The sequence below is a fragment of the Priapulus caudatus genome, unplaced genomic scaffold, assembly GCF_000485595.1.
Source record: "Priapulus caudatus unplaced genomic scaffold, Priapulus_caudatus-5.0.1 Scaffold88, whole genome shotgun sequence".
NCBI lineage: Eukaryota > Metazoa > Priapulida > Priapulimorpha > Priapulimorphida > Priapulidae > Priapulus > Priapulus caudatus.
This window is the reverse complement of record NW_014577149.1, coordinates 580,867-593,567: the sequence shown is the minus strand read 5'-3', so window position 1 is coordinate 593,567 and position 12,701 is coordinate 580,867. Positions and strand designations below refer to the sequence as shown.

The window sequence follows — 12,701 nt, the reverse complement described above, 5'->3', positions numbered from 1 at the left end:
GATTCATATGCGTTAGGATAAAATATTATTACAGTCAAAAATGTGTTTTTCTAGCTCACAAGTTAAGTGCAGTCCTTCATAAGAATAACGCGTCAAACAGCCACAGACCTGTTAAACCAGTCAATCAGTGGACGGTATGTTGATATTATCAAAATGTATTTATTATATTATCAATTTTATTGCAATATTTACTCATATTTCATCATTTTACGAGAAATGGGTCGTCCGGTGTTTGCCATAATTGGTTGTCAGACGAGTTAAAATAATCGGCGGATTGTCGCTTGCGCCGTGTCAATTCTCTGTAGTGTCTTGCGTTCAGACGACCCCGATCATTGTGTTGCCGAATCCATGTGAGCACGGAACATGTAGACACCATAGTGACGGCTACACATGTTTATGCTTCTCGGGATATATTGGCACTAGATGCAATATAGGTAAAATCAACATTACCAATTACGTTAGGAATTGCTCTAACTCACAGCTCAACCACCAATGGAGTAGATTTTAAAAATCGAGATGCACTATATGAGCGTATTAGTGCCTATCACGTCGATTAAACTCGCTTGAAAATTCTATTCGCATACGTTTCGCAACACTTATGAAGCAATAGGTGCCGCCTGAGCGGGCACTATTGCTTGGACGCGACGCATTGTTATTATAACGCATTGTAGTGTTACGTCACGAATCTCCTTTTTTCTTTTCCTGGTCTGGGCGCCACGCAGAGTCTCGAATTATGGCCGAATTGTGGTTGTGTGTTTCGCAGGTTTTGGTTACATCTAGAAAATGCACTGGCGCAATTTAGGTGCGAGTATAAGAGGTATATAAGGCATGAAAGTAGATTGGCATAGTATGATGTATGCCCATGATAAAACGAGTTAATTGCCTGTTGTTTGGGGGCACACTTATGCTGTATAGTGTTGGCTTTGGGAGGGAATAGTGCCTGGCTCACGCTCGGGCACGTGATACGCTATCCCTCAGCAACACTGATGAGAGCATAGTGCCCCAACCAACAGCCATTTAATACTATAATTCAGATACAGTATGTTACCGTTGACACCCAAGGCGAACTTTTTAATGCCGCTTTGCATGCGCCGCATCTTGATCGCGCTCAAGCGGGTTATCGTACACCCCAGATATGGTTGTAATGCGCATCAATGTAGATATATTTCAATCAATCATGACGATATGTGGATTGAGCAGTATTTTTCGTTTAACGGTTCTGATTCGTTCGGTTCGGCGGTGTTGTGCAACGATAATTTTTACAACACGCGTTTCTGTTCGCGATTGTGGGATGGATGATGAAATCACGTGGTGTCTTTCGCTAAAGCATCCTGTGCATTGGATGATGAAGATCAACGTGGTGTTTCTTCGTGACGATCCTGTTGAATGCCTTGTTGTTGGATTTGCGTTCGGTTTGCGTTCGGATTTGCGTTCGGATTTGCCGTTTTGGTTGTTTCGGGTGTGTCAACGGTTATATCACATAATTGAAATGCGAATTTTATGTCATTCGGTTACGAATGCGCATTTGATTGCGCACTTAGGTTTCAATTACGACATTCGGGTGTTGTCAAAGGGGTTTTACTTGCCATCACCGGGGGGGGCATTTGTCTCGACAGGGTAGGGGGGGGGGGCTTCCGGAGACTGAAAACTCTAACCCGGTCAAAAACCGCTGTTGACGCCCTAATTACTACCCTGTCCCATATATACTGCACTAAAATGGTATACCCTGTTGCAATTTTGCGCACAGTTTCGGGTTGTGTCCTTCTTGGTACAATATAGCAAATATTGGCTCTGATATCGGTTGCGTGATAATTGGGCCAAGTCTTGTTTTTGCCGAATATTTGTTGAATAGTCTGCCATATATTAGGTGTCCAATATTGGCGCTTGGTGATATATTGAGTCTAATATTGTTTATTGCCAGATATTTGGTCAATATCAGTTGGATGGATGTGCGGTATCTAGATACACCCACCCATGTGCACAATATACATGTTTCGGCAAAATATACCTGTCCAGCAGCACGTTCCAGTACATTTGAATAATGGAGTTGCCCCCCGGAAGGGAGGGACAGCATAATATCAATCCCAGTGTTTTCATGTGGTGACGATAACTGCTTATTAACCCGACTTTCGTCTTCGGACGAAGTATTTGATTCATTTATCTATTGTCCGATGAGGAAATTTGGTCAAACTGGGGGAAATGGTCCAGGTGTAATCCATCGGCGCGCGAGGATGTGTGAGACAGAGCGAGGCGGATATGCTGCACTTACGCGCTGTGTGGATATGTAGATGTATTTATATGAAATTACACATAAGGTAGTCCAGCATGAATAAGCTCCGTTATGATAGAGAGATTGTGCAAGAGACGGTCAATAAACTTGAGATTCCAAGTGCCATTACAACATCTCTTTTTTAAAACATATAAAATCACTGCACGTAAAATACCAATCGATTTGCGTTTCTCTTTAGAGTCGGCGATACAGTCGAAATCAGAATGGGTGCAAACGATCCTTGCAATAGTCGTGAAATATAGATATAGCCCACGTGTAACGTGAAGCTTTTTCAGTAATCATGTGAGTATGCCTAACTAATTCGTTGTTGTGTAATCCAAGGCAATCAGACTGTTTGACACTTTTAGCAACGATTCAAGCTTCCGCATTTTATTCATTTGAGCTGCTGCAATACCATGCTACCAGATAACAATCATCAGCGATGGAACCTGAACTTTTTTTTGCTTTGTAAACTTTTGCTTAATTGTATAAATTAAAAAACTAGCTACGGTGGGCCTATAGACACGAGCTGAGTAAGTGAGCCTGACTGCCACAGTCTGTATTTAGGCGAACGTTCGTTGCTCTTTATTGCAGTTCTTTCGGTCCTGCCCAATGTTAGCGGGCATTGCGTAACTGGGTACTGCAGAGGCTGGACCACTACTACGACGTTTTCCCGTAAAAACCTGCCGCCAACAATAACGGCAGGTAGTTGGGCTAAACACTCGGACGTAATTTTTTCCTTGCGTGTAGAGAGGATTTGGTCGCGGTTTATGCGCGAACGAACGCCACTTGCGCGAATTCGTGATGCTGCCAACATTGTATTTTCTTTACGTCTCAATATTAATATTTACGCAGCATTAATGATTAAAAGTACAAATCTACAAAGAAGTATATATACACACACATATATATATATATATATATATATCAGGAGTATTTCATGACAAATTTATGACATTATGTACTCCTGATGAATTTCTTTATTTTCTTATATAGGATAAATGTAGCTTAATACAAGTAATATATATTAAATGAAAAGTTGCAGCACATTAGCATCGTAATTTTCAGATCAAACTATTCGCTGAGTGTGTGTGTAGGGTAGTATATATTACTATAATATAGTATATTAATACTATATATATATATATATATATTATATATATATGTATATCATAATATCATATATATATACTATATAATAAAAATATATAGTTTGCCAAGCTCGGACACATCTGCGATAGTAGATTGAGGCATTAGGATCGCAATTATTCGCATTGCACTATAGTACATTCTCCATTCTCCATTTAAACATGTAATTTCGAGAAAGAATCATTGCTTTTGACAGGTATTGACGATGTGCTCATAGAGATCTGCCGCTAAAATGTAGTGCGTTATAGGAATGGTATAGAGATGGGGCAGTAATAAACTTGTATGTAATAAATGTAAGGCATTATCAATGTAATTCTTTGCATGAAACTGATCGCCAGTCTGCTCTATATTCCCTATATTTTAAACGTATAATTTCTTAAAAACTATATTTAGTTCGGCATTACACTTGACTGTTCATGTGCGATACTAGCGCCGACTAACGACAGAAAAATTTATAAATCATGTTAACCGCCTTTGCGCGAAATTGGGATGTTGTGAAGCTAGGAATTTCACGACTTTTAACATATCATTTCAGGAGAGAATGATCACTTTTGCTTTGCATTTGCGCACAGAGATTAGATGCTACAGATCATATTACGTGAGAGCTATATTAGAGCGACTTGGTCCTTCAAAATATTAAGAAAACGCATCAGCATGGTGGGTAACTACTCGCCCCTTTGCACGCTATGCTTTAAAAGTACAAAGTTTCGCAAAAATACATGTCTTTCTGAATCATATCCTACTATTCATGCGCGAGAGTAGCGTCGACAAACGGCAATAAAAATGTATATTTGATGAAATTCGCCCTAGAAAATTCACTTTGTCCGCAGCATCCCGCCACAATCTTATTCCTAAGTTAATGTAGGAGGAATGGGTTTCGCATCGCTGGTCTGGTTGCCAGCCAAGATAATTTATTTCGACCAAACTGTCGCGCTTGAAATGGGCATGGGTATGCCCTGGAGAGGTGTGCATGCTAAAATCCGATCTAGAAATTTTACTTTGTCCGCAGCATCCCACCATAATGCTTTTCTTATGCTAATGTACATAGGCATGGCGCTAGCGTCGTTGGTCGGGTTGCCAGCCAATATAATTTATTTCGGCCAAACTTACGCGCTCGAAATGGGCAGGGGTATGCCCTGGAGAGATTTGCATGGCAAAATCGCCCTGAAAATATCACTTTGGCCGCAGCATTCCGCCATGATCCTTTTCATAATGCTAATGTACCTAAAAATCCCGCTCGCGGTTTGTCAGGTTGCCAGCTATGATAATTTATTTCGGCCAAACTTAAGCGCTCAAAACGGGCAGGAGTATATGCCCTTGAGAAATGTGCATGCAGTATAACTTTAACCAAATTATTGAGAAATTTTGATGTGAAGAGGCTTGTACATCTAACTTTTGTAAAGTTAGACATTATAAGGTCAACGTTGTTCGTACTAAACTACAATAAGATTATGATGTCTCGGAATCTGTATTTTAAACATGTAGTTTCAGGAAAATATTCTGGAATTTAGCAGATATTAGGCATGCGTGCGCAAATATCTGAGGCTATATTGCCGAGGCGATGCTCAAGAACATGCTTTCAGTGCTTGAACAGAAAACACAACTAGCGCGCTTTTCTTCAATTTGAGACCCATCTCTATATACCACGTTAACATTTATAAGCAGCTACGCTAAAGTATCCGAGAAGATCGCAGGTGTCTTGAGCTTATTTTTCACGAGAGCTGCAGTTAGAACCTATTTTTGTTTCATTTGATTGGGACCACAAGTGCAGGTTTTGTAACACAAAGTACAACTGTAATGTTTAATTTTAATAGATACAACTATAATAGCATACGAACGCATCAGCGTATTATTGGGAAGCGACCGGTATGATTCCCTTTTTGATATGCACTGTCACATATCAAGACGATTGAGACGATTAATAAAGACATTAATTTCATTTACGTCATATCAAGACTATTGATTGATATCAAGACGTTGGAGTTTTCAGGTGTGTGCACACTGCTCTAATGCTGCGCCAAGCCAACAGCGCGTCACGCTTGGTCCCAAGTCCCATTGAGAACTATCTATTCAGTCACGTTCAGCCAAGCACGTTAAGTTGTTGGCATGTGACGGCAGCTAATATTAGCAGGGTCGGCCTGGATCGCGGCAATACATAGTAGCACTAGCAGCGAGTGGAGCCCATCTCCCCGTAACAGCAATGGATAACCTCGTATGGACCACCGATACTGGTAAAACATATATAGCTCATAGAAACCTACGGTGATTTCTTTGAACTAAGTATTTGTTCAATATAATTATTTTTAACATTGTTTCGCAGAGTAACTCGTTGACTATCGTGTCTATCGCTACATACGTTTTAGCGTACTTGCGTATGTTCCATGGAATGCTGTGTAGTAGTGTAGTGTCACAATATACGGGAGTAACTCCAAAAAGGCTATGACTGGAAAGAATGCGCTTCCCTGTTAAATAGGTAATATCGTTCATTTCGTAAAAACAAAACGTGGGATTTAATGCATAGCAAATGACCAATCTATAAAACAGATAGAGGTTCAACATATAAATACACAATGCGCAGTATGTAATTACTAACTCGTGTCCATACACACGATATACATACATAGTACATAGATACATAGATACATAGTACATTGAGAAAGAATAATAGTAGAAGAAACAGCAGCGAGTCATAGTTAGACATAAATAGACCATCGTGTAGCGTATTGTAACTGAAGTTTTCGTGTAAAATAAATGTACCCTCTACACATACACAATACATTCAGATATAACTCTAGTAATAACATTAAAGTTACATATCAATATTTAAATATAGGCCTACTACATGGTAGCATGATAAAGATTTAATGGTATCTTGTCTATTTTGCATTCTGATAACGATTTTGCTCTGTATATCATAGCACCTTAAACATGACATAGAAACACACCGAGCGAAATCTTTCGTCTCGTGAAATTGGTTCGATTCGTTGCTAAATTTCACCTTGTCAACTAATGCTGAGAGGGTCTATGTCCCCCGGGGTACTGCCAGAAGGTACCCTTGGTACGGTCCGGTATACCGGAACGTAACCTGGTACTATCTAATATGCCGAACCGTACCTCGCCTACTCCACTAATGAGTCTAGGGATGTCGCCTACGCCTACTCCCTAACCCTAATCCTAACCATATCAAATAGTGACCAGGGTACGTTCCGGTATACCGGACCGTACCCAGGGTACGTTCCGGCAGTACCCTGGGGACATAGACCCTATGAGCTCAACTAATAGTTCTATATTCTCCGCCATCCTTACTTACTATAAAGCAGAGCTCTAATCTTGTGTGTCAGTGTGTGTGTGTTTGTTTGACCTCGCTTTTCTCCGTGATTTTTCACTTAATCGCGCTAACTGAAGATATATTCAGAATCACCACGTCTTGCAGATGGTTCTGGCTGAGACAAAAATTAAAAAATTTGTAAAAGTAAAAATTCAATCATCATGTACGTGGAAATTATTTCGCGTGTCATGACCGCCGCCGTAGCGTAGTCGGTAGGAGCTCGTTTCATAACCCGAAATTCGCCGTTCGAACCTCAGCTTGGGAAAAAAACAAGTTTCCTTTAATTTTTTACTCTTTAGTATCTACTTCTGCCACTTCAGCGTTAATTTCAAAATTTATGTAAAACATAAATTTTACTACATTTATTAAAAAAAAATTTAAAAGTTAAAAATTGAAAAAAATTACCATTTTTTTACTATTATTATTATTTACTACTATTATTATTTATTATTATTTTCATGTTCTTTATATTCTTTATATTATTTTTTATTGTTTGGGATTGGATGGGATGGGATGAGATTGGGTCGACTGCGATGGGATCGGATCGGATCCCATGAGATGGAATAGAATGGGATGAGATGGCATGGCATGGCATGGGTGGCATGGGGTGGCATGGGATAGGATGAGATGGGATGGGATGGCATGACATGGCATGGCATGGCATGACATGCGATGGATGGATGGATGGAGGGATGGCTGGCTGGATGGATGGATGGATGAATGCATGCATGGATATAGATAGATAGATAGATAGATAGATAGATAGATAGATAGATAGATAGATAGATAGATAGATAGATAGATAGATAGATAGATTTTGCGGTATTTTCCTTTCAACCAAATGGTCTCCAACTGAGCACTTTTTCCCCTGCTCACTTATAGAATTGCGCTCTTTGTTTCTTCTCGAAATTTTTTGTTGTTTTTCTTTTCTTTTCAGTTGCATGAAATGCACTGTGTCACTTACATGAAGTTTATATTTTAAGGCACGATTAGGTCGTTGTACGGGTATTAGTCTGCTAGTTATTATATAAATCGTCAAAGAACGCCGACACGCTCAACCCAGCTGGAGTCGGACGCGTAACCGTGCCACACCCCACAACTTAATGACCGCATTGTATGCACCAGAACCTACTCGGTTGTATCGCTACTGCTTGCGAGAGTGCTTGAGTCTGGTCTGACCCAGACTTGTTCAAGGTAGACAGGTAGAGACTTGTAGTTAGGTTTTGCGCTCTTCTGCACAATACTTTATTGAGGTCGAGACAAGTATGTCTAACGTGACATCTTACCAGTTAAGATGGCTAGCCATGGCAATTTTATTCACAACATCCGTTTATGTAATTAGTATATGACATACTAATCGCTAATAATCATTTAATATTCAGGCCATACTGGTTATAATGTTGGCGTAAGGAGTTGAAGCCTAAACTTACAACTCAGTTTTAAAGGCAATATCATTAAACACCATGCAGTGAGTTGCGAAAACAGGGGAAAGGACGAGAGACGAAATCTAAAACAAAGTTACAGGGCAAGTACGATTTGACAATGCTACGGAATAGCAGACGAGAAAGAAGACGCCGTGGAATAGAACTACGTGAGTAAATAGGCTCATCAACCTTTACGTCTATATTTCGCATGAATTTGATTGGTCCGCTATGGTCACGTGCACAAAAAGATACAAGGCAACTTTCAGATCGGTTTGACATCGTAGTTGCGCATGATTCGCCAAGATTAATCGTGCTGATGAATATGCACACAAGCGTGAACTGAACTATCTGACATACTATAGGAAATATGATACATGGCGAGTAAAGACACATGCACCTAAACATTCGCATGACAAACGGCGATTTAAAGAAGATGCTAGCAAACAAACAACATTGATGCACCAGCATTGCAAAAAGCGCAGACTGGTTCAATCGGTCCTCGAGAACCAATAACCAGGCTCGGCCACCAGGACGATTAATACTGGAGCCCGTCTATGCATTGCCGTCAATCCATTCAGCAGCCGATATCTATCGCATCACAACAAACAAGAGCGCGATTTCTCTCACAGCGGGAGCTATATGCACGAACCCTGACCCCGCAAACAGCATTTGGAATTTGACACCAAACATTTTGGCAGAACAGCACAAGTTATATAGCGATGTAAATCGTGCGAGCGTAGTCTATTGTGGTGTTGGTGCAAGCATCATATTGAAGCTAGTAACGCGCAAAGTTGCTGCATATTATATTTTACGTCGCAGACGACGTTGTCGTCATGGAATCAGTGGAGAACAATGGGCACGTGAGAGCGACTACGGACGAAGAAAGCATCACGACTCCAGCGAATGAAAAAGGTTCTTACTTAAAAGTCAACGATGACAATATTACAATACTATACGTTATGCAACTTGCAACACCGCGGCGTAACATTACCAATAAAAAACTTTTCGTGTGCTGAGCATATGTTTCAATATTTTTGTAATATCTGTACGTTTTAGAGAATAGACGCGATGGCAGTGACTCTAAAGAAGAGAGAGGAAGGCTCATATATGGAATCGACGACAAGCCTCCAATACACCTCTCCGTACTGTTCGGCCTACAGGTACAAATCAGATATCATGACACACTCAGAGCAAGACTGTTAAAATAACTATAAACATATAACCAGGAGCGTATAATGACAATTTGTCATTATACGCTCCTGATATAACCAACAAAAAGAGCACATTAACCCGCATACGTAAAAGGTTTATGTATTAAATATGTATTATTATATGTATTATTATTATTATACGCATTATTACCCTCACACACACACACACACACACACACACACACACACACACACACACACACACACACACACACACACACACAGTTACTGTCCAAGAATTTATGCATTAGTTGTCCTATATGTACGTGAGCTACAGGATTAAATATGGTACTATATTTAGTGCTTCTCTTGTAGGCACTTTATTACTGTAATCATGTATCATTTATTTAAAGTATCTTGCTTTGACTTTCAGTTTACTCTACTCTACCTCATAAAACAAAACGGGATCTTGCCATCTCATCGATAGATGTTTTAGAGATATTATCGTCTTTTGTCCATCTCTACTCGTATTGTATAGTACTGATGAGATTTCCTTTCGGTAAATACAGTTGTTCTCCCTGCATCTAAGCGTGCAGACTAACCATCGTTAATAATTCTGTTTTAAGGCTTCGTGTCAGTTTAATCCATACGCTATAGAATCTGTGCTGCATTAGGGTTTGTGCAATTACTAGTGAATTCTTACTCATTTACTGGGTTCGGTTCGAGTTTGGTCGGCTTCCTCCATCAAGTGCTGCATCGGGATTACCGGTGCGTCTATGGTTTTGGGTCATTAGGAGCATCTGGTCAGACTACAAAGGCTCCATCTTTGCTGCTTAATGTGTGATACAATTATGTTTATCTAACTAACATTGTGCTCCAAAACTGGGGTGTGCTGATAGCTAATCTTTAATTAATTCTTTTACATGAACATCTTCATTTAAAACATATATCTAGACGACGCTAGCCACCGGTCACAGCACATTCACCAGGGTGTGAGGGGTGATGTGAAAGCGAATTGGAGCGCGCGCCGGCCACAACGCACACAGGTGCCTGCGCTCACACACACACACACCACACACATCGCCATCAACACCGACAACACCACAGATATGCGACGCGCACGCCCCACCCGGCATGCTCGCGCCACTGCAGGCGCGCACCACTGCACTTCACGGACACAGCATCTGGCCAACTGCGGATTCACACCACAGCACACCTATTCGTCTTAGGGATTTCAACAGAGACGTTAGCCTATGTTACGAGAAACATAACTTCGCAACTGCCCGGTTAAAGCAAGCAAGATGGTATCGATTCATTTCTGCGCGGGCAGCGCAAAGCCGTTCACAACACCCGTTGAGACATCCGACGTAAGCCTGACAGGAGTCACTCTGATCCAAACGGTCCAGCCATATCAAACTTTGAGGATTCAGCAGATCCACGACCACCCACGGGCGAAGTCACAGGAGGACTGACTTAGATTACTTTACAGCACTATCGCTGTAGCATTGATCTCTGCATTTGTACATCAACGGAAAAGTATCGGTTCCGATACCTAAGCTGGACGCGAAGTGGACGATGGAAACCATTCAGGTTACCAAATCTTCACTGTGTTCCCCGGTGAGTTTTACTTATGTCCGCTGGTATTTGATGCTTTCTCAGTAAAAACACAACCACATATAAGGAATCCCGCATTGGTATTCAAGTTCTCCTCGCTCGCCATTCTCCTGCCTCTCTCGTTCTCCCCCTATACCACCCTCTCCCTCTTTTTCTCCATCTATGTCTCCTCCCTCTCTCTGTATCTTTTTCTGTGCCTCTATGTCTGTGTGTCTCTCTTTCCCTGCCTCCCTCTCTCTCTCTTAACCCCTGACTCACTCTGTCTAGCTCTCTGTTGTTGCCTCTTCCTTTTTGTGACTTTTCACCTCCCCTCTTGCTATCATTGCGTCTCTGGTTGACAGCTATATTCAAACAAATACCACCAATTTTTTTAAATATGAACAATTATGATGCTGATCCAGCAGTCATTGCTCCTCTATGCATCTAGCTAGTCGTGCATCACAGCTCCGAATAACTTATCTTTATTCTACAGATACTCATCGGAATGATAGCTGGATGGCTTCTCTGTCTGATTCTCACCGCTGCTCAGTTTTCCGACAAACCCTCCGACGCCATCTGGGCGCGAACAGATCAACAAGCGCAATAGCGCACACGCCCTGGTTTAAAATCCCCTACCCAGGTAACTGACGATAAATTCAACCCTATACCACACACGTATTTCGATATGCAAATACTGCATGCACGCCTGATCGAGAGAACTCTTCCTATTGTACACAGGAACGCGGAAACACGGAGTACATACGGAGATACCCACGCGCGCGCACACACACACACAGACAACACACACACACTACACAAACACAACACACACACACACACACACACAGCACACACACACACACACACACACACACCACACGCCACGCACGCAACAACCACTGCACACGAGCCACGCACAACGCACACCCACACGCAGCTACCCACACGCACACGCAGCACCACGTACGCACACACACCACACAAACTGATCTATATATCTATATATATATTATAATAAATATATAACTACTAACTTGTGCTGACTAGTGACTGTAATGGGTCTACCACTATAAACAGCCATTCTTTTTCAGGACAGAGATAGCCTGCTAACATGCTCCGTAGCACGCGTTTGTCGTCCGCGGCTTTGCCATCTAGCGAAATCATAGAGCCTATCGAGACTACTAGTCATGTCAAAAATATTGAGCATTCCACCTCCACCCTCACTTAGTCAACAAGCTTTACTATTGAAGGTACATGCACATACGTCTGCCGCACGTAAAGTGTAGAAAAAAAAAAAAAAAAATAAAAAAAAAAAAAAAAAAACACAAGATAGACACCGTTTTATAATTGCTATACAATTACATGGTGCGCATAATTTAAAAAATCAATAGAGAGGGCAAAATGTCATATAGATGTGATAATAAAACTACATATACATGGCAGCTAATCCTCAGATTCTTTTTGTTTCTCGGTCGATGAAATAATGTCGAATCGTATAATTTTCGTTCTTATTCATTATTATGTAATGAATAAAAAGTCTATGATTGTCATTTTACGTTCGTGTTTTCATGGATTGTTTATTTCAGTTTTCGTACAGTTTGTTCTCATTCTCTTGAGTGTAACTTCATGCTGATTCTTAGTCGCAATGTTGTAGTAGTAAATTGTTATTATTTAAGTTATTATAAGTTTTATTTACTGTTATTAGCAGTATATAATGTTAAATTTTTAATTGAAACTGGCATGCACTGCTATTCCTGCATACATCGACCTACCACAGTTTTCTAGTG

At 40.8% G+C, this 12,701-nt stretch overlaps 2 protein-coding genes across 2 annotated transcripts in view; both read left to right on the top strand.

The window, feature by feature from the left end:
- The first annotated feature begins 5,568 nt into the window (after window positions 1-5,568).
- LOC106804801 (solute carrier family 23 member 1-like) overlaps window positions 5,569-12,701 on the top strand; it is a 23,846-nt gene continuing 16,713 nt past the window's right edge. The window contains exons 1-3 of the mRNA XM_014806149.1: window positions 5,569-5,649; window positions 8,990-9,082; window positions 9,227-9,330. Of these exons, the coding sequence (XP_014661635.1) occupies window positions 5,619-5,649; window positions 8,990-9,082; window positions 9,227-9,330 (228 nt within the window). The 5' untranslated portion in view covers window positions 5,569-5,618. The remainder of the gene's footprint in view (window positions 5,650-8,989; window positions 9,083-9,226; window positions 9,331-12,701) is intronic.
- The window catches only part of LOC106804807 (solute carrier family 23 member 1-like), a 4,229-nt gene continuing 3,661 nt past the window's right edge, over window positions 12,134-12,701 (top strand). Inside the window, exon 1 of the mRNA XM_014806157.1 lies at window positions 12,134-12,164. The gene's annotated coding sequence lies outside the window, so the exon portion shown is untranslated. The remainder of the gene's footprint in view (window positions 12,165-12,701) is intronic.